The 26,591-nt window shown below is 43.7% G+C and overlaps 1 protein-coding gene across 4 annotated transcripts in view; it reads left to right on the top strand.

Annotated features, from left to right (window-relative positions):
- Positions 1-26,591, top strand: part of LOC135234189 (cadherin-4-like) — a 546,833-nt gene that overhangs the window by 425,634 nt on the left and 94,608 nt on the right. For all 4 annotated transcript variants that reach the window (XM_064298517.1, XM_064298519.1, XM_064298520.1 and 1 more), the window contains 2 exons: positions 13,029-13,255; positions 22,748-22,906. In XM_064298517.1, coding sequence (XP_064154587.1) covers positions 13,029-13,255; positions 22,748-22,906 — 386 coding nt within the window. The remainder of the gene's footprint in view (positions 1-13,028; positions 13,256-22,747; positions 22,907-26,591) is intronic.

Raw genomic sequence — 26,591 nt, 5'->3', positions numbered from 1 at the left:
CTTCTAAGCCAAAAAGTATGATTCCTGGAAAAAGAATGGCAGTCACTTTTTTTCCCAATTGGCTGCCTTGAGTTCTGCATTCGCTTTGGCATGGCAACTAGCTGGTCCCAGCAGATACCAACTGATTTGAACCAAACACAGTGAACCAAATCCAAAAACAAATTTATGCCCACTTCTACATATTTGTAGGCAGTGAGTTGGATTAGCCCAAAGGATTAGAAGAAGCTTTCGCTGTTGTGAGAAAATTAATCATCTGATATCACAGGGTAATGTGTATTGCATTGTAAAGCTCCCGTCTGTAAGTTCTAATTTAGATGCTCGGGAGCCAGCTGGCAACCAAAAAGAAATCCAGGTGCATAAATGGCGTCTAAGTTGGCTGCAATTTATATGTCTATGTATGTAGTTATGCCAAAGGCATGGGCATCTGGTGTCCAGGTATATGCAAGGTATGTTAATAATTAATTGTCTTGTTATCGGGCACTCATTCAGCAATGCCTCACAATTAACAGCACATAAAATGATAATCTGCTTTTAGCAGTTGTTTCATTTCTGACATTCCCTAGCGTTTTTCCCCCTCCTACCGTTGATTGCCTTCCTTATCTTGAGGTCCTACTGGTTTGCAGTCCTGTTTGAACACATGGTGAGAGATATTAAATGCATTAGCTGTATGGGTCGGCAGCATGAGGGTGATGGTACCACCACTTATAACAGGACATATTCACTCAACACATTTAATATCACATCATTAATTTTATTCTCTCTCTCTCTCTCTCTCTCTCTCCCTCTCCCCATAACACAAGTGTCCTACCATTCTCCTTCAGAGAGTGATGCTAATTGTGCAGTCTTTTCTGCACTCTATACTTCATCCTTTCATTATACTGAGCTGATGATCACCATACTGTTTTCTCCAATCAAAAAAATCACGACAATGTTATCATTAATAAGGCTTGTCAGAGAATCCTGATAGCAATGCTAATTTATTCTTTTCTCTGAATAAATACCAGTTGTTTCCCAGTCTTATTACAATAAATCTTTGCAGCACCGTATACATTAACAGTCTCATAGAGCCTAACTAACAACCAGCCAATTTTCTCATAGTATCTGCCCCTATCATCAGAAACCCACCATGTTATTGTTTGGCAGAGACCACCCACATCACAGTGTCACTCACATGACAAAGCTAATTGGTCTGTCAGATGAGTCGTTTTGCCATTGAAAAGAACCAAGCATTCTCTGCTCAGAAGGATCTCTTGTGAGTATGTAGGAACGTATGATTGTTTCTGGGTTACTTTTAATTTTTTTATGGTGGGGGGTGGAGGTGCAGTGCGGCAGTGATGGCAGGCTCGTCTTTTCTCAGACGTCCCATGATGCCACCATAGTATTGTGCTGTAAGTCATTTGTTCCACCGGTTTTGATTGGATTTACACCCCTCCCTACCCCCTGGGATTTTCCCTGGCTAATGCCTTCAAAGCTCCAGAAACATTTAGCTGACAGCTTTAAAACCCATCGATCATTCCTCCAAATTCCCCATCCTCCGGTGCTGGGCTCAGCCCCTCGCCCCCTCTCAGCCGCCCTCTCCTCCGTCAGGAGTTGCCGTTGCTGCTGTCATTGATAAATTGCCCCCCTTCACTCTGGACACATGGCATGGTCCAGAAAATTGGCCAGCCTTTGGCAGTCCTCAGTGACTTCAGCATCAGCCAATAGAAGAGGAACAGCAAATAGCTTTAGGCATTCTGAATGCTGAAGACATGTCATGAAGTCATGAAGATGTGTTTGCACAATAGGGCACAAAAACAGATTGCTCCTGTTTGTGAAGCTGGAAATTAGAACTTGTCTATCAGAGACCATTAAACCACAAGTTAATTGTGTCAGAGTCATCTTTGCTTATGCTGGCTGTGCGCAGAGGTGGCCAGTGTGGTAATGTGGAATATACAGTACATCTCCCTACAGGAAGTAAAGAAAATATCTGGACTCAAATGCACTGCTTGATTAATCAGATTCTTCATTTTTTTGTAAACAATTTTGTTCATTATTTATATCATTTAAAACATTCCTTATCACCTCAGAGTTTCTAAACATTCTATTACACAGAACACAGTACTGCAGATCGACAGAAGAAACATGCAGAAAGTAATTATTTTTTTATCAGATTTGAAGGTATGATAAGCACTTCCGAAAGAAAGAAAGCCGGATTAAGGAAATAACTTTTTGTATTGTTGTGATGGAGGTGCTCTCCATCCTTCATGTGACAGCAGAGACGAATCCCGCTACCTGCGCCGCTAGCCTTTGTCTCCCGTGATGAACAATAATGGCCTGGTTTGAATCGTGCGTTGTTTGACATGCTCGCGTGAATGTCTCCATGCTAATAGCTGTGCGAGGGGAATGATAACAGTGATGATAGTGGGGAACTGCAAGGCTGCGGAGACAGCTGGGCGAGCTGATGGATGAAGTGACAGCCAGACGCCAGACGAGGTGACATTGACTGAGCAGGCAGATCTACCGGGATCCTTCACCGCCCTCCCCTCGCCCTCAGCCCAACCCAACTGCCCCCCCCCCCCCCTTCAGTGCTGTTCTGCAACACCTGACCTTGCAGGCCCTGGATGAGACAAATGGCGAGAGAGCACGACAGGGAAGAAAAATTAGAATCTCTGAAAAACAAAACCCAAATCCTCGAGGACCTGACCCAGAAGGAAATGCTGACGGCAGCGCTCTCCTCTCAATGAGAACCCGCCATCTCTGAGAACGAAGCCCACACACCACCCCCCACCCCCTGCTCAGCGGCGCACGGGGCCACGCCTCCAACAGATGCGCTTCCAGGCCAACCCCCTCACCCACCTTAGCTCCTCCCGCTTGGTCCCTAGTTATGAAACTATGTACCACTCCCTGCCAGATCTGAAGACGGAAGGCTTGCCACACCAGATCTTCCTCCTTGTTTGCATCAGCGATATGGGACTCCAGGCACATGCTCAAGAGAAGCTGTTTCATCCCACGTGTTCCTCTGTTTCCTGCTGGCTATTGATCCAGGGCCTCCGCTCTACAGCGTCAGAGTGCTTTATTTTCATACAACCACAAAAGCTCTGGACAAGATCCAAATGCGGTTCGGTTGTAAAACATTTGTTTGCGTCCATTTGTTTGCATTTGGAAATGGGTAGTGGGAGTTGGCTTCCACAAGGGCTTGATGTTAAACATACATAAGGGATGACATAATCTCATATAGCCTTATATGGCCAAATCCCCTGCTCTGACTGAGGCCTAAACCAGGTGATGGTAGTAGCAAGCTGTCGCAAGAGTTGAAAACTTCCACCGTTCTTTTCTGCAAAACTCTGGCAGGCTTGTCAGTGCCGTGAAGCGGCTTTATGAGGGATGATCTTCTGCTTTCACTGCCTTCTGCCTTAATCACCAGTAAAGCCACTTCTAATTGCCAAAAGAGTCTGCCTTCTCAGTCTTCTGTTTTCACCACTCCTTCCTTTTCTCGCTCTCTTTCATTTTTTGCAGCAAACATCCAGTGCAGAGCAAAAATGAATTATTAATGATGTGAATTCAGAAAGAAACAAATTTAATTTTAAGCATTTTTTAATCGTTTAGATAAAATTTAATAAACACCCAAGTGCTGCAGAACAAGGTTTAAAGGGCGGTAACTAGGGATGAGTGTTATGTGTGAGATAGCTATGGCTAATGTATCACAATTAATTTGAAGCTCTGATTTCCAAAGAGGCAAATTCACTTCTTTGCCTCAAAAGGGCAAGGGATGATTTTGAGGAATTGATAAATCCAATCAACTCATTTGGAGCTTGTTTAGAGGGAAGCTAATTCCTCATTAGAAGGATGTTTATTAGGATGAAAACAATGGGAGTCATGAAAACAATGTCTTTGTTCTGCTCGTCTTACTTTGCATTCTGCAGTAAGTAAGTCTTTTTTATTCATTAGCTGAGTATATGGAAAGAGTGAACAGGAAGACTAACTGGATTTGGAAAATGGAAGGTAACTGAACAGTGTCCCTGTAGACCAGCCCTGGATGCTGTGACAGCCTCAGTAAACCACATGTATTATCAGCTGAAATGAGGAACAGACAAGGCTATAAAACCTTTACTATAAAATACTTTCAGAAACGGAAAAAAGCGGCAATGATTTAAAAAAAATTTTTTTTTAACTTTTAGCAGTGCTACATTTGTTTTCATCGCAACACTTATATTTTCCTCTACTGGACCCCAGACAAAATAATAAATTGTATTTCAAAAAAATATGTCACTAAAAAAAGAAAGTAAAGTGCCCCGTTGTTTCTTTTGTCTCTGAATTGTGTTCGATGAGCAGTCCAATGTTGGCAGTATCTTCCCAGCTGTCATGTGGCACTGTCTCTATCTGCTGTCTGTCACTTCACTGGCCTTTGCTACCATCCCTCCGGCCATTGGGGGGAGGGGGCGGGGGGGTTCATTGTTGGCACACCCTCACTGCGCAGCTCTCCTGGCCCGTTCTCCATCCCTGCCTCATCTTCCTCTCTGACCGTTAGCTCCCACACTCCCTCCTCTCAAAGCTTAATGGAAGCAGCCCAGCTTAGTTGCGGGCCCTGCCAGTCCTGCATTCCCCTTGCCAATTTAAAGTGGCTCATCTCCCCTGACAAGTCCCATGCCTCACCAGCCAATCACAGTCCGCGGTCCAGCTGTTGAGCTCCCCTGTATGCTGCAGCAGGGTCCCCACATTCCACCAAATACTGAAACCCAGCAGCAGCTTTTCCTACATGGTCTAGCTCATCCACACTCTCGCTTTAGAAGAAGCCATTTCCTCATGATCACACCAGAGCCAGTTTCTCTAAGACAGCTGTGGCCCAAACTACCCCCCAGATAAGAAACCAATTAGTCCTTGTATCACCAATATCGCCCCATTTCCCAAGTCAGCCCAGACCCGGTCATTTCTTTGTTGATTTGTCAAAAGGGAGGTTTCTGAAATAAGGTCACTCCATCTCCTTTAAGGGTTGTTTCCATTCAGTCACAATGAAATGCTCCACAGAGCATAGGACGAGGGCGGTGTTTAATTAAGTCTGACCTTTGCTGTGGAAAGTGCAAGAAGGAGGTATTAACCCAGAATTTGACCTACCCAGCAGACCATAATTTCTAAGAAGCACAGTTTTCTTTAAAAAATAAAAAATAAAAAATAAATACTGGTGGAGAAAATGCAGAAAATATTGTATTTAGCATGAGTCAATGTGTTTCTATATCCATGCAACTGGAGCTTTGCCCTACACACTATAGATATTGTAAAGAAAGGCCTCTGCTGAGGCTCAAAATCAGGTCTCCGGGGGGAAGAGGCAGCTGTGCTAACCACTGCACTAAAGATTCATTCACCGTTAGCGGAGCAGTTGGGCATTCTCGGGAGCGGATCGCTGCGGTGTATTTGCAGAATTGATCTGGAGTTCAGAATGGCAGTGACTTTAGACGCTCTATAGAATTTCTTGCAGGAAATGTACCGCCAGCAAAACGGTGCTGTGGACAGATTTTAATAATGCCTTCGTGTATCGACTCAATGGTGAGGAACAGGCCTCTGCGGCAACTGTTTGGCTGTGCATTTGTTTAAAGTGCAGGCAGGTCCCTAGGCTGCCAGCTGCAGAGCCTAACTGACAGCATTTCCAATTGATCCAAGACAATGGCAGGAAGGCAGCACAGAGCCTTGGGACCACTGACTGGCTACTTTGCTTGTCATTCATTTTTATTGTTTGTTTCTGCAGAACTTGTTTGCGCATCTGGTCCTCCCACAAGGTTGTGCTGAGGCAGCTTAAAGGGAAATGTGTGGGGAAACACCACTTCCCCCACCCCTGTTCCAGAGGGTGAATGGCTTTAGACAGCTTTTAATATTAGTTATTTGTGTGACCCAGTGCCCTCACCACAAACAGCTGAGGGTGCTCACATTCCCTCCATCTCACACGCACTCTGGATAATCTGTATTCATGTGAGGATTGTTCAGAGCAGTAATAGAGTGAGTCCGTTCGGTTTATGTTTTATGCTGAAATCTAACAGAGTAATTTAGCAGAGGCTGTTCCAGGTCTTACATCATTGATTTGCACAGTGATGTTATTGTGTGTATAGTTGTGTGTGTGTGTGCGTACGTGTGTGTGTGTGTGTGTGTGTATTTGTGTGTGTTTTGTGTGTGTGTGCGCGTGCGTGTGTGTATGCGCATGTACGTGTGCATGTGTGTGTGTGGGTGTGTGTGTTCCTGCTCTGTAGAAAATGTAGTGCAAAACACACGTGTGGCATCTTCACAGTGTGCACCGCAAAGCCTCCCCAGTTTCACTTTGAGAAGTGAGCCCCAAGTCAACGGACGTCCTGACGCAGTGTCACTCGACTCCGGCTGTGGAGCCTCGCCGTTGGGACGCTGTCCCCGAGTGACGGATCGTCTTCTTTCTTCTTCCTGCTCCGCACATGAGCCGTCCCCCGGGAAGCAGGAGGCAGGAGGAGACGAGCACGGGCAGAAATAGCAAGTGTCCGGGCAGCTCTGACAGCAAGGGTGCTGCGGGCGTAACAAGCTGCGCCAGGCCTGGGGTAGAGAAGGGCGTTCGGGCGCGTGGGGGTGGGGTGGGGCGGGGTGGGGCGGGGGAGGGGAGGGGGTGTGCCTGCCGACTGCAGCTGTGTCCCTGCAAGGCATTGTGATCGACCACTCGACACAGCAAAGTTGTAGCGCCCTTCACGTTGGACTGAAAAGCTGCTGAAAATATCCACTCAATCAAGATGGTTCTAAGCTGCCCTTTTCTGTTTCTTGATGGCTCCCGAACTCCGCGGTTTACCCTGAGCAATAGGACCAAGAGCAATAGCAAAAAAAAATTTAAATAAAATAAAATTTGAAACAGCGTAAAAGTTGTTAAAGAAATGTCAAAAAATGTGACATTTTCCACAGGGGTGCAGCCATCGTCATCAGTACTTTTCCGTGCCATCCCTCATGCAGAGAAGCCTGTCTGAGACAGTGAGAGGAAGGGGGAGGACATGTTGAGGTCAGGAAGCACACTGAGGTGGTTGTTTCATTCGGAGGCGCTTGACATTTGCAGTTTGCGGTCCTCCATGCTGTTTGACCTCGGCATGTCCGTTCAGCTCTATGACAGTGGCGCGCTGTCATAGGACGCCTCTCTGCACAAACCGTGACAACACGCAGAGGTGTTTCTCAGAGGACACGTTGAAAGTGACAAGGCGGTGATGGGGGGGTGGGGGGGATTCAATCCATGTCTGTTTCTTTTGCACGGCATGCTGGGTGTGATGGAATGCTCGGGGCTGATAGGAACACAGCTAGGTTTGAGCCCCGGTAGCCAGTACAGAATAACATGGCCCTGTGGCTCAAAGGGCTCTGAATACTGCCGAAGCTAACAGTCAGTACAACGGCTCGGGAAGCTACTGGGGCATGGTTGATCGGTCACGCTCCCCAAACGCATGGAGGAGGCAAGGCGCAGCCCGTCAGCCATGTCATACCAGGTGGAGGACACAGACGGATGACCTTCTGTCCTGTCTGTGGATCATCAGAGCGAGAACCATGTCTGCTTTTGGCTCAGAACACAGGGAAGGGAAAAAAAAAAAAACAAGCTGTGTGCAGATATCTTCCCTGGGTATCTCATTTCCAGCACAGCCATGCACATCGTTGATAGCTGAGAAAAGCCCTGGCTTACTCTGCTTGTGAACTCTGTCCTGACTTTCAACATTCACTCTGGGCACAAAATGGGGAAACATTCCAGCAATCACCATGCTTGTGTCTGGCTTTGTACGGAGGTCTTTTCATTTGCTTCTGTTTCATATCTGTTTGCCTACATTGTAGATTTATCAAAAAATATTATTCTGTCCCTCTGAAGAATAATCTGTAATGAGTAAATTAGATGCTTTCTCTATTGATCCCTTCAAATGCAAAGGTGCTCCACTCACATCATTACAATGTCAAGACCTGTGAGAGGGAGAGGAGAATGGCTTGGAGATAGAGTCTCTGAATGTGTTAGCCCAGGGTGTCAAACTCGTTTTATAAGATAAATTTGATAAAGGTGAATTTTGCCAGACAGGAGTAAAAAAAAATTGCTACTAAATATCACTCTAATAAGGGCAATAATCCCTAGTGATTACCACTTGCAAATGTGACTGCAAGCCACAAAGATGGAGCCTTGAGGTTCAGTCTACTGTCAGGAGAGCCCTGGCTAGGACACAAGCATTTGGATTCTGTCTTAATTCATTGTGAAGGTGTGCTGTTGGGAGGGATTTAGAGTGCATCTGGGGGGGCCACCATTTCACACCTGCTTATTAAAAGCCTTCTCTGTGAGCTTCACGCTTCCCTCACCTCCCCAAGCACCAGGCTCCAAGCACCCCACCCCCACCCCCACCTCCACCTCCACTCCACCTCCATGACTGGCACCCACATGATGTGTTTGCAAAAACTGGATGCCCTCCCTTTCTTGCGTGTTGGCAGGGCCAGTGCCAGCACTGGCTGCAGTGCTGCCTCAACGTTGGACACGGGCCCGTAGGAGGGAAAAACCTATGGAATTAAAAAGCCCCAGGGTGCATTCTTGCAGTCCCCATCAACCCCCACAAAAAAAAAGAAAAAAAGCGCACCACCAGTTCTAACTACAGCACGCCCAGAACGTTCCATTGTATAACAATGGTTTGCTTGTTCTTTGAATGAGATAGGCATCATTTACACAGCATTGCCTTCCGCGCATCCATCCAGCCTCATGTACTCGTGTGAGGTGTTCTGTGTGAATGGATGAATGTGTTTAATGTAGATTGCATCAGAATACTCAGAGGTGCGAGGTTAGAAAAATGTATTTGACTATAACAGAAATGATTGTTTTTACATTCACTCAAATGTATTTTTTCAAGAGTTGATTACATTACATTATTGGTCATTTTACTATGGTATTTTCAATGGATTTGTTTCATAAAGAGGGAAAATGAGAACATCATAGGTCCAGAAAAATTGTGTGTAAGAACCTTAAAATTGAGGCACCTTCTCAAATATTTGCATTTATGTTTAAATCACTGCATTGTAATGACCAGTGCCAGAAAAATACGAAGTCAGGTTGTTTAACAGTATGATACAAAGGAAATTACATCACATTGTTTAGGTATAATTTTGAGTCTGTAAGGGAATAAGACATAAGATAATTAGTCCCACACATTAGTCATCTCATTGCATAGACTGAATTATTCTGCACTGTAATTCAGTCAGGGAACCTCAAATCAGAGTTTTATTGTGCTTTGCATGTAAATGCATTCAAATCTTTGCAGTAGCTATTGGCCATACACTTTGATGTGTCCCCTCCCACCCAAGCCCAAACTCTGTTCCATAATTGGTACACTTACATCCAGGACAGGAAATGTGTGATGTTTTATGTACTCAGATACAAATGATGACATTGATAGTGGCAAAGGAACCCTCATTGCACCAATTGTCTCTGACACCTGCCGCTGTTAAATGGATTCCAGGGGAAATTTGACTGCAGTGCCATGAATCATCTTACAAAAGCAGTGCAGTAAATTGGATAGATTGTTGATTAAAGCTTGTTATGTTGTGATCTTCATGCCGGAATTTGAAAAATTGTATTGCATTTGTTCACATGTTATTTGTCCCAAAGGTGATTTATGAAAATCAATGCATCTTTTATCAGAGCCAAGAGAATGAATAAGTGATGAGATCAGTAAAGAGATGTTTAATCAGAAGTGGGGTGTGAGGGGTGGGGGTATAACCATGAAACCAGTAAGCCTTCTGATAGCAGCGCTTTTGTCACATCTCATCTAATCAATGCCAAGCCAGTGGCACTTGATGTCACGTGACACCTGTTGCTAGGAGACAAAACCTCAGGCCACAGACCATTTATCACAAGGAGGACTATGCACACTGTGTTTCTTACTGTTCTGGCTACTAATTTTTAGTCCCGATTTTCAATCATTATACAAATGATGAATTCTCTTGGTGGAACATGCTTCTCAATATCTAAGGCATACAGGTACATCTGCCATCTTGGATCATACTTGTCCCTAAATATATTTTCTCCAGCTCCATTCTGAATTCTGCATGTATTTTTCATTCTTTAATCAGAGCTAACTGTTGGACCTACGGTGCTGTTTCTTCACTCAGCCAGGGTGAGGCCTTCTAACTTAGAAAAGAATAATATAGATTTTCCTGTGATCAAGATAATCCAAAAATCATTTTCGATCATAGAATAACTTTTGAGATTTTCGTGCAGCATATTCAGTCAAAATGAGTTGTGTTTAGCTTGAAATAGTTGTATTTTGTTTTATCAATTATAAATAGCATACAGATAGCAGCTAAGGAAATTAGTTTTCTTGGGTTTTTTTTTTCTTTTTGGGGGAGGGGGGGGGGGGCAGGGGGTCTGGGATTTCAAACCTGAAAGCCCCTCCCTTGTCTATGTCTCTGGGAAGATTACGCACATTCATTTCTGCCGGGGCTGCAGGGCTTCAATTCAGTTAATGCCTTTTCACCTTCCTGTCACATCCAGCCTTTGTCAGCTCCTGGGTCTGTGAGCTGTTATGGGAGAAAAGGCATGCAGGCATGGAGCCATCCCATAGACCCCCAAGTCACCCATTCGCACCCTACAGCCCTATTCTCCAACTTCATGAGGCATGACATTTCTCTGAGCGCTTTAATTGCCATGGTGCATGTTGGCTGAGAAGCTACCTGTGCGTGTGAATGCGCCATGCGATTGCAGGAGTTTCACCTCATTTTGACACACCCTCATCTCGGGATGCAAAGCAGCCAAAGCTATGCTTGTTTAATGAAAGATCAGGGACCTCCCTCTGTGTCTGTGGCTTATTTTAGCCCCAATCTCGTCCTCTCTCCTGCTCTGCCACATGTCAGGTCTGCATTAATCTTTGACATTTATGAAATAAACCAGTCTTTTGTGAGATAGTATTTCGTTTTGGAATCCTACTGCCATTTAGCAGAAAACCTCACATTGCGGTATTAGTGTGTGTGACATTGAACCGTGTGACGTATTAATTGTATGAAGACAAAGCAGGGGTACCACCCCCCCCCAACAGTATGTCAGGAGTCCTAGATTTGTAGCCAGCAGGGATCACATTTTTTAACTGGCCTTGAAACAAAGAGTGGCTTCCCATCTAATGTTAATCACATGTGTTAGAATTCACATCTGGATCCAAATGTAGGAAATTCAAGCATTGCAATGCCAATTTCCGTTGATAAAAAATCTTTTGTTGCATTAGGCAAGCAGTACTGTACTTAAGCTGCCTGTCTTCAAGTGTCCATGCATAGTGGGTCACAGAACAATGTGAATAGAAAAGTAGCTGAGTAATCAGAAGAGTTTAACTATGTGAAAGAAAAAGCATTTGGCACATTTCCCATGGCTGGTGCTTTCAGTTATAGAACCTGACTTACAAGGCTTTCTTGAAGATGCTGTCTGTACAGAGTAATCCTCGCAAGAAAAATGTGCAGTCACAATAGGAAAGAACCCATCAGTTGGCAGTGTGCCTTAAGACTGAGAGTCGCCAAGGCTCTGAGACGCAAGGCAAACAGTGAGTGTGTTTGCATCTGGGTGGCTGCTGTTTAATTCGGCCCCTTAATGGAGTACGCCTCAGTGAGCCTGTTCGTGCCATTAAGCATGGGTTGCCTGGTCAGAGCCGGAGCCCGCTGGAGTATGGAAGGGAGTCACAGTGGCATACTGATGGGGAATTAGGCCAGACCTCTGCAAGCGCACAGCTGGCCGCGTCACCTGGGCCATCGGGCGTACGCTTATCACATTTTCCCCAAGTGATCCCCCTCAATGCTTTTATTGTGGTGGGTGGAGTTGCTTAACCCATTTTATTTTCTGTCTGCTACTTTACACCAGGCTGGTCAGTGGAGGATGGGCTCCCCCTCTATAGCTGGGTTCCTCTCGAGATTTCTTCCCATTGGGATTTTTTTATTACGCCGCCATTTGAGGGTTTTCGCCCAACTGGGAGTTTTTTTACCTTGCGTACTTGCGACTTGCTATTTGTTTGCTCTGTCTCTTGCCTTCCTGCTCTGTAAAGTGTCTTTGTGACAGCTCTATGTAAAAAGTACCATACAAATAAAATAAAATTGAATTGAAGTTGCGAGAATACACTGCTCAGAGGATAGAATGTGGTCTAGTGACTTAAGAGCTTCTGTCTAAACCATGATGAGCATATGTTTGAATCCCTCACTGGGGTATGTCCAGCAGAACATATGGATTGATGTGTTATGTGCTATGTGTACATAATTACAGTAACCTCATCAGTGTTTTTATTTTGGTAAAATAAATTCTAGAAATGAATGTGCACATTACTTCCATTGATTTGAGACAAAGCAATTTCTCAGTTTCATGTTAATTAGTTGCATATTAGCTCTTATTTTTAATCAATAGTCGATGCAGCCATCCGTGCTGCTTTCTATTTAGATCCGTTTGGTTGGAGTTTCATTTTGTCTCCACTTGAACTTCTTAGAGTATATGGAGCTAAATGTACTGCATTAATGATCTTCTGTAATTAGGCAAAGGGAACAACAAATCTCTTATATAACTATATTGAGTGTCCATTTTACTGTGATGGGAAAGCTTTTATTGAGTCAAAGGAGCCCTTGACACAAATTTAGATCTAATATCCGTCATTGCACTCCATTTATACAGTGACATTTAGTAAGAACTCTCCTTTGAAAAGCATGATGCTGTACTTTCGTTCTGTGTAATGGAAGGACATGGAAATGGGAAATTAGTGTGCGGATGCATTTGAATCTGGCAGTGGGCATTATGATGCCGCTCCAGCGGAAGCTGGCAGGATGTATTGTTTGGTGGAAATGCTCCCATATTTTCATTTTCAACATGTCCCCTTTAATAGGCACTGTTCTGCCCTTTTTATACTTCACTGAATAAAAAAGTAGCAAAGAAACTGATAAATCCATGTGAATGGGGTGGGCGGGGGGTGGGGAGCGGGGTTGCTATTCAATGTAAAGGATGAAGCACAATATTGGACAGACCTACAATATCTAGGCACCAATCTCAAAACATGTTTTTCTTTCTTCCTTCCCTTCATTTCTCCTTCTAGTGAAGTTTGACAGCTGCCAGGAGAACGAGGCGGTGGGCTTTGAGAGCAGCGATCCCAGCTTCAGCGTGCGGATGGACGGCTCCATCTACACTGAGCAGGACGTTTCCAGCCTGGCGGAGCCCGTGCAGTTCATGGTGACCGCCCGGAGCGTTCCTGACACGCGCATCTGGGAGACCACCGTCAAGCTGGCCTTGGCGGGAGGAACCGTGCCTCCACCCACAGCTCAGGTAGGGGATCCTCTACCGGGGTAACACACCATTGTACAGGAAGGCACTCTTTTGATTTATTCAACAGACATATGGAACTCCTCTCTGTTCAGTCTCAGCAATGCTAATGAGATTCTAACATCCTCCTAAAATCCTTAAGTACTGTAGTGCTGTGAGAACCAATAGGATGACTGACATAAATGAAAATAATTGTTCTATGGTGGTGGAAGTGAGTGAAATGTGGTTAGCAGCATATGCAGTTTTTTTTTTTCCCCTATAGTTCTTGGAAAGGACAATTTATATCTATATTAGTTTTCATCCTCTTGCACATTTTCTGTTGCTATAAATATTGAATTTAAATACAATTTACAATAACAATCTTTCTATTGGCTGTAATCCTTAGATGATGTGGGTTTATGTCATCCTAACATAAAAAGTCCCATTTCCTCAACAAATTGATGTCTGATTAACGATGAAATGTTGCATGGTTTGTGGTGTCCGTAAGTATTTCCTTAAGGATGCCATGATTGCCAGATTGAGAGAATACTGTTACAAAGAACACTTTTTGATTTATCCTGAGAGCCAGACAATGTGTTATATTAGCACAGCCATGTACGTATTGGGTCTTGTACCGCTCAGTTTTTTCCCACAAAGAAAACCATGAGAGACAGGCAGACACTCGTTAAATATTCACGCAACAAACCGAAAAGTTCAAAGGAGCATTTCCAGACCATTTAGTCATTGTTAGCTTGATGGCAATATGGGCACCAGGCAGGCAATATGCAATAGAGAAACTACATATTTTATCCGAGTGTTGAATCGCTGACCTTCTTTTATTTGATTGGCTAAACAAAAAGAATACATGTTTGCTAAGGTATAATTCAGTTGTTGATTTCTTCAAGAGACCTTAATAATGTTATCAATACTTTTTGTATTAAATGGTTGGCTACCCAGCTCTGTGCTGTATTAACAATAATCATTACAGAATGAGGTATTTGATTTGAAGTTTCATTTGAAGTGGTCTTAACTTTTTGTAGCCAGACCCAAATAACAATTGGTTCTAGCCTCCTGCTTGGTTTTCAATATTTACCTTACTGATACCATGAGCACAAATTTTTCCCAAAGTTTACATGCATATAATCCTGTTAAGAGTGTCCTATATGAATGTTTTCTATTTTTTTAAACAGGAAAGACTATATAAAATAAAATGATTGCTGAGCTATATGAGAAAGAGTCCTTATGTTTCTCCACTCATTTATTCAGGTTTTTCTTTTAATTTGTCACCCATCTGTAGCTCATTACCTGTACTGTTTATTTTGTTGAGCTGTCTTTGCTCATCATTATCAAGGGTGTGTGTAATTAACTTCATATGGTGGTTGCCACCTTGATTTGTTGGTGGATTGGTGTAATCTCTACCACAGTTACCTCCCCTTTCAGTTTTTCAGTGGTGTCGTTACATCCTGTTTCTTCTGTTTTCGACAGCCACATTTCAGTTCCATTATTTTAATCCAGTATAGACACCCAGTTAGTCTCAGTTCCAAGCATGAAAACCAACAGGCCGGCAGCAGTTGAAGGTACTGAGCACTTTTCCGTGGTAGGGTCCCCTTGGCCACGTGGCACGTGCTTAAGAGCCGATTCGTCCTCCCCACCGGCTTGGCAGTGTCCCTGTGTTCAAAGTGACCCGACAAAGACGAAGACAAAGACGGAGAGCGTGTCAGTGATGCGGAGGCGCTCAGGACCCATTAAACAGGCTTTAGAGAACTCCCTCTGGTCATTCCATTCTCTCCTAACACAGTTTCATAACTCATATTCATATCCTGCCTCACAGTGAGAGAGACCCCCGGAGGTTGTCACTATATCATGCATAGCAGATCAATTAATAAAAAGATGGGACATGCGAAAGCCCTTCCTCTCCATTTTCAAAAGCTGGACAGGGACCAGGGGAGGGTGACATCTACCAACACCTGTGCTGAAGAGAGAGAAGGCCTAGATTTCCTTCCACACAGGAGGCTATTGTTTTTCTTTGTCGCTTTTTTGAATCCTCGTCCAGGGAGGATCATTACTGTTGTTTCTTTTTCAGGTTACAATATTCACCTTGACTTTTTTTGCCCTGGCTTTCAGTGGGTGTCTGTGTTAATGCCTCTGTCGGTTGAGTTCAGGTTTAAAAGTGGGACAGGCAAAATCATGGCAGAATCACAGGCACAGATTCAAAGCTCCCTCCTCTCTCAGCCATCTCGCTCACTGGCCCTGAACCAAAATCCCAATAAACAAACCAAACTTTTACGTAAAATGAGGACTGTCATTTTTCAACATGGTGGGCACACATCTTTTTAAAAAAGCAGTACAGTTTCTGTGCATTGTTTTTGATATCTGATGTCGAAGGGAGTTGTGGAATACCCTCTGTAGAGAAACATATACTGTATGCAGTCTCTGTTTCATGTTCACCTCAGTGCTTATCACAAGAGGAGAATCGTCCTGGGGACTTTAATATGTAGAGCTAACAGCAGAGAAGAAAGAGGCGGGAAAGCATTTGATTTCACCCAGAACAAATGAGTGATAAGATCACACCACCAGAAGAAAGAAACTCTTGGTTGTAAGTCTGCACTGGAGTGCATTACATTCCTGTGAAAGAGAGAAGGGATCAGGCGAGGCGAGGAGGGTCATGATGACATAACCATGAATATTAAGTAATGGCAGTACACAATGCACAATTACTGGCCTGTACTGTAATAGCACAATGTCAAGTGTAGAATTGAGGCCAACAGGTATCTTGCATGGGCTAGAGTGAAGCCTTCTTCTAGTCAGCTGATTAAAAAGCTGTGTAATGATATCAATTACAGCAACAGGAGCTGCTTAGAATTCTTACTCCTTAATTTTAATTAATGCTTGATTTAGTGACTCAAGCAAGTGGAAAACTTATACACGTCGAGTGCACAAAAGTAGGTGCAATGGGCGAAATCTTGCTGAAAATAAACGTGTGCGTAATGTGTACGTGAAACTTCCTGCGATTGAAATTGGGGAACTGAAGGCAAGGCCCTGTGGTTGAAAGCTCTATAATTTATTTACTTAAGTTTATCATGCGTCACAGGTAAGGATCTAAAAATATCCTGAATTGATTTCACGCTGCTTCGACCAGCGGTGCTGCCGCTGTAGAGTCTGAGTGTTTGTTTGAGGAGGGCAGCAGTTTATCATGCACCAGCGCTTGATAGACTTTGAAGGTGGACACGGTTATTTGAGCTTATTTGATTTCTTTCATTTCTTCCCACGGCCTCGCTGATTCTACCTATTTGGGATGAAGGCGGTAGATCAAGGTGGAGAGGGAGGGGCTGCGTAGCATCTTTGAGCTCCAGTGCAGGGAGTTGCTCTCAGGGTTTCAACCCCTCCCTTTGGACCCACCGCTGCTAGCATACTTGCCCAATTTGACCTGCTTCTGTACTCTCTGTACTCTAGGAAGTGACCTGGCCCATAACATGCGTGACTGAATCCTTACCCAACCAAATAAAGACAGATGGAGTCACTGGCATACACCTCTGAATTTCCTGTGTTACCTACTGTACATTTACAGTTCTCTCTATCATTTTTTGCCTAGCCTTTATAGCTCCCTGCCGAAGAGATAAACAGATTATCAAGGCTGGTGGCTTGCTCCTGTTGAATGCCGAGCTTTGACTCCATCTTCGAAAAGTGAAATAACTGCCGCGTCCCCAGAAGGGGAAACGCGGCTGGGGGGCAATGAGTCCCTCGTTTTGGCTGAAATGATGGACTACGAGCAGCAGGGAGAGAAGAACTCTGGTTTCAGCCAGCAGACATGTATCGTTATCCCAGCAGGGTGTGCCTCCACTGCAGATCTTCTGCCTGTGGTGCCGAGGGGATGGGGGTGGGGAGGGCGGGGGGGGCCTTTGGTACATAGTGGCATCGTCGAAGCAGAGCAGGGTTATCAGTTTCCCATGGAATGAATGCCAAGCAGGTGATGCTCCCTTCTCCCTTTATCACCTGAACTATTTGCATCACCTCAGGTGTATTCCACTAAGTGAAATCACTTTTTCATTTTCCTCACACTCTGATTGGTTGACTCGCCAGGAAAGCGGTAATATACGCTTACATTTATAATGGTGCTTCTCCAATGGGCTCAATGAGAAATAGGAGGGGACACTTAACAATGCCGGTGTTACTGAGACGCTGTTCAGCGATGAAGCAATTACATGCATACTGCAAGGACACATTCCGATGACAGAGCATGTGATGAGGGAGCGGTTAGAGTAGTGTTGAGCCCATTTGTCTATGACAGTCTTACTGCATGGAAACAGAGAGGAGTGGAGACAGCCTGTGCCCCCTTCAACATTCCCAGAGTACAGCCTAATGGGTAAGCCTGAAAGCTCAGGCATTTCACACTGCACTTAGCCTAAAAAACATTAAACAATCACATTTACCCAGCAGTCCCAGCTGGAAAAGCATACATGTGCATTGCATGTATGTAGTCAACACTTATGTTACTATGGCTCAGGGTATGGCCAAGCCTTAAACGAATACTGTATACATAATCAACACCGCCAAAGGGGCATTTGCAGAATTTGGTGTAGTTTCAGAAATACCACAGCCAGGTCTGTAATAGATTTTCAGCTGCCTGCAAAAGTAAGTTTGAAACAAAAACAAAAAAAAAATTGACAGTTTCTGTCTTCGGCCGACATTTGTTCAAGGGTTGCTTTCAGAGTCATGTTGATTCCCCAGAAAGCAGAATCGTAGTTTGGTGTTGCAGTGCCACAGTAGATCCTCAAAATAATGAAAACTTGGCATTGCAGATAACCATGCAAAGTAACCATGCGAGGGAAGGGGGGGGGGGGGCAGATGAACTGTCATGGGTGGGAATAATCTGATCTGATATGATTTCTGGAGGGCCACAGCATTCTGAGTGGGCTGGACCAGCCCTATCAGGCCCACCCATAGAGACGGGTCCAGAGGGCAGGCAAGGCAGTGCTGTCTCTTACCAGAAATGAATGTGATGCACCATGGCGAGGGGCTATTAAATGTTCCACAGCGAAAAGGAACTGAACACAATATGATATTTTATTATGGAAATGGCTTTTGTGCTGCGCTCTGTTGAATAATAACTTCCAGATGTCTGTGTAGCTACAGGCTGACTGATATCAAAGTGTTGCTCGACTGGGAGGGGAAAGGGAGCCAGCTGGCCAGGCTGGTGGTGGTAGAGTTGAGTCAGAGCTCAGAGCTGGTATTATTTCACACTCTCTGACTCCTGTTTGTGGCGCACAAGGGGAGAGGGAGCAACACTAGCAGGAAGCCTGTTGACTATTATGTTGCTTTCTCAACACAGCCTGTGCCTTTTTTGTTTGTTTTCGTTTTTACTGCCCCAAAAACGGTGTGTTTGCGTCTGTCTGTCTGCCTGTCTGTATGTATGCATGCGTGATACATGCAGATAACCATGCGTGGTGTGTATTCGCGTTGGCAGTTACTGAGCTGAAAATGCAAAGGGTGAAAGACTTTGCTTTAAACTGATCATGGTTTCAACCTGTTCATTCATTTTCCTTATGTAGCAGGTGTGTCAATGATGTGAATGATCCATTCACAGGTAAACACACAGCTTTTTTTCTTTACATCCTGTTAGGGAGATCATTTTTAAAAATCAGTTTTAATCATGACCTATACACTTAATGAGAGAAGATACAGCACTCTGATTTCAGCACAAACTACAATAAAAGTTACCAAACAAATCATGCACTTCAGCATTGTTTAAATGACAGAATCTGCATATTGCTATATTGATCTTTTCCATCAATATTCTCTGAGTGTGGGTGTGGACAACTTAGTGTATATATATATCCACTGTTTTAAGTACTGTTGATAAAATATGTACAATTTTTGCAAATAAAAACAATTTTTTATTACTTCCCTAAATTGTCTAATTGAGGAGAACTCGCTATAGCTGATGGTATTAAGTAATTAGCTAATTAACTGCTGCACCGGTGAACAAGGAAAAATGATAAAAACACGCCAAGACCAATGATCAGTATTAAATGATGTTTTCTGCCTTTATTTTCAGCTCAATAATCACCATTGCATGTGTTTGTGTGTGTGTGTGTGCACCTGTGCGTGTGCGCATGTGCTCGTGCGTGCACACGTGCTTCTGTGTATGTATGTGTGTATGTGTGTATTTATGTATGAAATTATTAGATTGTATTACTACTATTCTGTGGGAGGTTGCAGTACTGTGCGGTGTGCACTCAGCTGGATATTACTCTTGTTTAATAATGTCCTCTCCCTGCTGTTTCTAGCATGGGTGGCATTATTCATTCATGTCCTATAGCACCGTGTACAGTACCATGGGTAGATTTAGATGATCAGGTCCAGCCTGGCACTGTTCCGACCATGTGTGAGAGCCGGCCACTCTGCTTTGGGGACGTCCTCATTACAATATGGGATTGGCTGCCTGCGCTTCATTGCCATGGACGTGCCAGACTCTCAGCAGCCCTTCGGATGTGTTTCTATTGGCATTTAAGCGCCGATATTATTTATTATCAAGCAGAGCAGAGCGGTGGAGAAGCTTTGCAGCGCGAGTGATTGTGCTGATGAAGAAAGTGGAGAGCATTCTGCGGAGATAAGTGCCTTATCGCAGTTTGAGCAGCAGGCATGGACTGGATTCCTGCACAGTCTGCAGAGTGGGCCTGGTCCCCTCAGGAGAGCTCGGGCACAGCTCCTGGTCATTTGGCCTCCTCTCACTAATGCCGCCTGCCACCCATGAAAGGGATGGGCACGGAACCATCTCTCCCCCTCCCACCGCTCCAGAGCAGGTATCTGCTGGAGCCGCGGATGAAAGCAGCTGGAGCGTGAGTTATTTTATCAGGGACATGCATCTGCTCCAGTCTCCTCAGCCCCCAGCCCCCGGCCTCCCACCCCATAGCAGGAATTATCAGAGGGGCAATCTCAACTGGAGCAGTCAGCCCCTAAAGTCAAACCCGCCACACCAGCTTTGTCTGAAAATAAAGAATGTGTCTGCCTTACATCTGCCAGATCTTTTGAGCTGAAATATCCTGTTTGCATCTGCGGGTGGGCTTATGTTTACCTTGGGTCTCTGGGAACATATAACCACAGATAGGTATTTGTGGTTGAAGAAGAGGAGGCAGGTCTCGCTTCCAGTGCGTCTGCTCAGGTCTGCTTCACACCTGGCCTTCCCTGGTCACTGACCCTGTTTGCCTCTGTGGGTCAGCTTGCATTTACCTGAACTCTAAATATATCTACACGGTCCTTTATGGAGGGATAGTCTGCAACTCGGCAAAACCAGAACAGCGTGTTCCAGTTCACACAGCCCCAGTTCCCCCATGTGGGAGAGACCGAAGATTAAACAAAATTGAGGAGTGGTCCGACCACAAAATAAACAAGACTACAGCAACCTTTATCCTCTGAGGAGGAACATTAATTAGTGATGGATTGCGAGGAGCTTCTCAGTCCTCAGAACTGAGACACAGAATAATACGAAGCGTCTTCTCCGGGCAACTTAGACAACCAAGGTAAACCTCAAAGTGCACTCCTGGGTGCTGCCACAAATTCATTTGTCCCTGCCAGTGTGGCTAGCATGTGGTCCTTTGAGCATAGGAGCCTCATGGGTATGACCACAGCTGTTTTCCTTCCCCTGTTCTACGGTTTCATACCTAACTGAAATCTTAAATTTAAGTATAGGTGGTGGTAGGGGGTGGGTTTACTTTAAGCTGACATCATGCATTACAATGTGAGAGATATAATGTTGCTTTCAGAAATGTGCAACTTCCAAAAGCCCATTAAGGGCACCTGAGGAGCAAGGGCAGAACCGCTCAGCCTGAAAAGGATCCACTTTCCCTTTTTCCCATGTGATCACCGTGCTGGTCATCAAACCGCACACAGCGTTTCTCCCAGGTGACCCCTCCCCTCCCCCCACATCCTGTACAGTATATATCAGCCATGTTTTAATGGTGATTTACGACATTTCCATTGATGTCCATCTAATGAATTGAAGGTGAATGCATTGTTTTAGTGGCAGCTCAGTTCCAACTTTTGAGCAACCTTGTGGAGAGAAAGTACTTAAAGAATGCTGGGAGAAGGGAATTTGGGAGTAATTACTGTTAACAGAATTGGTTGCAGAGGACCCTTTAACGTTCACCATCTGCCAAGAGCTTTTTGTTCCTGGGCTTGCTACCTATCTTCAAGTATTTGTTTTTGTTTTTTGGGATTTTATTTCTGTTTTAACTACCAGAAATGCAAAGATACACATAAGATAAGAAATAATAAATTATTGGAACTGATATTTAAACAGCTTTCCTGAATATGTAAATGCATGGTGATTGACCCTTCTCACATAGCCCCAGAATTAATGAATGGATCTTGCTCTCATAGCTCTCTGACAGATTGTTATACTGGGACACAAGGCTGCAGTTCACCTATTTAGCTCAACATCATTCATATTCATTTTCTGCCTTTTGACAAAAGAAAACATGAAAACAAATGATTCAGCGGCCCTCTGGGAAATAATGTTAGATACACATTAGCCTCACTCGGCAATGTGTTTAACCTGCTCTAAATTGCACGAGCTCAGACTGTCTCGAGTTCCCAGAGACCTGATGAATTATTATTATTGAGATGACTTGTCAAGATCCTCCGACTGGAAATGGAAGCTGGCTGCTGCCGTCCAAGGGGTTTCGAGCCAAATGTTTTAAATTGCTCTCACGGTCTTATATTGAATCCATCTGTGGTGAAAACGGGATCTGCCAAATGTAACCCATCAGCTGTACCTCAAGTTCCTGCATCAAAAGTATGTATAATGTGTGTGTGTCCCGAAAGCCAATTCATACGAAGTTCTGTTTATAACTATCTGCTTTCCATCAAAGGGTGGGAATAGCAGCTATGAACTGTGTACAAGTAATCATGGCTCTTGGCAAAAATGATTATATCCCTTATCAGTCATTGGCTGATATGGAGGAGCATGCATGCGGTCCTCTGTGGGTTCAAGTAAACCTCTGGGTATGAGCCGGGGAGTTGAATGAAAGTCCAGGGGGACATGAGAACATACAGTGCATTAGTCATGGGGAAACCACAAAATAGCGGGGTCACATAGCAGTTATATATTTGCTGCAGAGAGCAGCAGGCTCCTTACCACATATTTTCTGGTTCTGCGGCTTCCTGAATAAACTGGGAAGCATGTCTTCCATTTTCCATGCTCAGATTTGCCCGTGTGTGTTTCTGCTGCTACATATTGTAGGGTGGAAATTGAAAACAGAGACAGAAACAGCACTTCAGAGTCCCAGCCAGGCTCAGGGAGGTGGATACATTTATGGACATGTGTTAAGAGGACCGTGTGTCAAAGTGCCCATGTGACATTGATTGAGTCGAATGGGTCACGCCAGGCAAACCCTGGTCTAGAAGCGTTTTTTTCATGTTTATTCCATTGTGAAGACTGACTGATCCACACGACTGATGAGGAGGTATCGGGCCTGAGTTACACATTAAGCCTTATTCTCTTTTTCCTTATTCCAGATCGCATGGGAGGACGCACAGCAGCCCAGTGTCATCCTGTTTCCCGCTCATCGCGGGACGAGCTCTGGTGGGCTGAGGCGACAGAGACGAGACTGGGTCATCCCGCCCATCAATGTGCCAGAGAACTCTCGAGGGCCTTTCCCCCAGATGCTCGTCAGTGTAAGTGTGAACGAGAGAACAAACCAACTGCCTCTGTGTGTATTAGAGCGATTGTGAATGTCACCAATTTTTTTTTCTTTATCAGTATTAACATCGCCATTTTTTATGGAATAGACAGTGTCTCTTTTATCTGAACTAATGGAGTCATCCAAAGGTCTACAGCATTCACTCATTAGGATTACTCATGGGAGAAATACTAAGTGTCCATTTATAGATATAATGTAAATGGATTTCAGTGAGGCCTGCAGGTATGATTAGCATAGAGTTTCTTTCTGTCATTGTAATCATAAGTTTCTGTGTTTGGAATACCGCAGTATTCTATAATACATGAGTGGTCATAAATAGACACATCCACATCTAGAGTGAATTATTTCTCCAGTCACTTCAGCAGTAAAATCCCAGGATCACATTTAACAATGAAAGTATAGAATATATAATAATATCCTTACATTTATATAGCACTTTTCCGAATGCTCAAAGTGCTTTACAGTGAAGGGGAACTCACCTCACCCACCACCAATGTGTAGCACCTACCTGGGTGATGCATGGCAGCCATTTTGCGCCACACATTAGCGAAGGTGGAGAGGGAGAGAACATTTATTTAGCCAATTAAATCTGGGGATGGTTTTGGTCATTCATTTGTGTGTCATTCATTTGTGATAAAGATGTGATATATATATATAAAATATATATATCTCAATTTATATACTATATTAAATTATTAATATATATATATATTAATATTATCTCACATCTTTACTTATTCACATCTTTATATAAGCACTTTTATACATCGACCCCCCACCCCAGTTTCAGCAGACTATAATGTTTGGGATATATTAATGTTATGTAAATGATAGTAGTCTTATTTAGTACTTTCTCATGTATACTTTACATGCAATGACTGCTTGCAGTCTGCGACCCATAGACATAAATATGTTTGTCCCAAATATAGTGGAGCTTATCTATTATCTATTATCAATAAATGATAATAGAAAGGTAAACTATTCATTTTACGACTTGTAGTCTTTTTGTCCGCAGAAATAAATGTTCCCAACATGGTTTGGAGACATTTTTTTTTATTTTTAACATTTATGTAAGATTTCATAATCATTATCATGATGTTTTTTCCCCACGCAAATATCAGAGAATTCTACAGTGTGAATAAGTGTATTTTGTAAGAGTATTTTGATTCTGTCCTTTGACAGAACTATTTTGAAACAATGAAGTTCATTTGGGGAATGCTCTTGTCATAACATGGAACTTATAACTAACGTGAATCTTACTGGAATGTTCTCAGTTTTCTTGAAGCATTGTTTTTAGCTGAGATCTCCCCTGTGTTCTGGGAATAATACCCGCCTGCTGGACTCCTGTCGGATTTTTTTACTGTTTACTTGGGCGAGGGTAGTTTTGTGCTCAAACAAAATACACAAGTGACTAACCCTGCAACAAATTGCATTTCAGTAAAACTGCTAGTTTGGAAAGTCTATAAAATAAAAAACAGTGGAAACAAAATAACATGAATAAATCAACACATATATAAACACAATATACTACAGTGCACTTGAAAGTGTGCTGCAGAGCGCCTAAGATTTAAGATTCAGAGATGCTGTCATAACAGGGTGCTCAGTTCGCCTTGCAAACCTCTGGAACTCTGGTCTGTGATCGAATTCATAAAAGCATTGCTCAGAATGAAAATTTGCCCTGGCATTGCATTCCCCTTTGAAATATCTTACAATCAGCTTTTAGTGCTGTTTGCAGAACCTTCTCAACTTCTGCTTTTGTGTAAATTGTGCAGAAGGCGCATTCAGCATTCAACCCTTCAACCCCCCTAAACCCCCCCCCACCCCTTTTCTTTCCATCCCCATGGGATGCCAATGGAGGAACCTGAAGGGGTCTTTGTGGGAACAGAAAATGGGGAATAAAGAAAAAAAAACTTTCTCGTATCCTTTTGTTTTGAAGTAAATGGGTATTTACAGAACAAACTGAGCGCCCATTTTTTGGCAACCCCCACACTAGTTAGAGCTGAAACAAGACAGCTTTCACATGTCAATGTCACATAAAAGCATAGAATTTGGAAAGCAAAGATAGAGAGAAAGAGAGGTTGTGTGTGCGTGTTGGTGTAAAACATTTATTTAATTAATGTTTTATAAATTTAATTATTTTTTCATGCTTTTCTGTATGTTGCATTATGAATTTGAACAGCCTGTTGATATTGAAGAGAAAGTTGTTGGGTTGCACCACAGAATTTAAAAAAATACCACTTTGTAGCATGCTTTTTTGTCTTTTGTTTGAAACTGACCTTTCCATTGTATTCAGTTCATGCTTTAAGTGGTTTAAGAATAGGTTCTTCCCTGTCAGTGATGCTCAGGTCTATTAGTACATCAAGGAATCACACTTCTGCAGAGGTATTCTTTCACAATATAAAATGCAGTAATAAAAAGTCACAGAGGAGATTACACTTTATTAAAACAGCTCTCCCAGGATAACGAGGTCAGAAAAGGTTTAGAGGTAAAGTAAATTTTCAGAGAAAGACAAGGAAAAGGAGAAAAGTTGAGAAGATGGGCCGTTAGGCGAAATGCTACAGAGTGTGGCTATGACACCATTACTCAATGTGCAGTGCCGTGCGACACGTCGATACTTACCTTGCTTAATGACCTGTGAAGCCAATACGTGCTGTAATGGGGTATTCTGTCATCTTCTGGGGAGCTGAGTGACATCTTGGAGATGCTGTCACCGACTGTCAGATGCCCATCTCTCCTGCCCTGACCAGGGCGTTGCCCATGAGCCAGTGTGACCTCATCTTACCCTGTAGGCGGGTCTAATTGAGGCTAGCAGCACGAGGACGGCAGTGTGAACACTGTAGCCTGATCGATCGGGATATTTGTAGTGGAGTGCCAATCATCTCTGATCACCCTGAGTTCGCGTGGCTTTTAAAGCGTGCACGGCATGAGCTGGGGCATCAATCGGCACAGTTGGAGGGATACTCCAAGTGCAATGATCAGCAGCATTTCAGATGTTCTCTTCTAAAAGCGCCCTGTTGTGTGCGTGTGTGTGGTGTGTGTGTGTGTAGGTGTGTGTGTGTGTGCATGTGTGTGTGTGTGTGTGTGTGTGTCCGTGCATGTGTGTGTGTGTGAGTGAGTGTATGAGAAAGAGAAAGAAACTGAAAGGGAGCGCAAACAGAGGATGGAGATAAGAGCCATTGCCCCAAACGCATAGGTGTTTTCTTTTGTCACTCCCTTTCTTCTCCAACAAACAGCAATCATTGATGAGGGAGAGTCATTGATTTTTAAAAGGCTTCTTGAAACTGTCCATTGATTTGCACACTTCTCCTCCTACAGTACGTCATCGATTTCTTTTAGCCGGTAAATAAAAATCCAGCTTCTGTCCTCTTCTTAACAAATGTATTTTGAGTTTGAGTTTGAGCCAGGATTAAGTGTGCGCCTGTTAATGGATGCATAAGCATCCGGAAAGGGGAAACATCCAGCACAATGAATCATTACGTGCAGAGGGCTGTTATCACTATGGCAACAAACAGTCGTGACCCCTGGATTCTTAATGATGGTCATAGTGGTGCTGTGACTGCTGTCCATGGTAAATATGAACTCTTTTTTTTTTCCAACCCCCCCCCCCCCCCAAAAAAAAAAAAAAAATAGTACAAATCCTCAACAATGAGTGCAGCTGC

Source organism: Anguilla rostrata, chromosome 11, assembly GCF_018555375.3.
Source record: "Anguilla rostrata isolate EN2019 chromosome 11, ASM1855537v3, whole genome shotgun sequence".
Classification (NCBI taxonomy): domain Eukaryota; kingdom Metazoa; phylum Chordata; class Actinopteri; order Anguilliformes; family Anguillidae; genus Anguilla; species Anguilla rostrata.
Note: the sequence above shows the minus strand (reverse complement) of the source record. Positions and strands in the feature narration are given on the sequence as shown.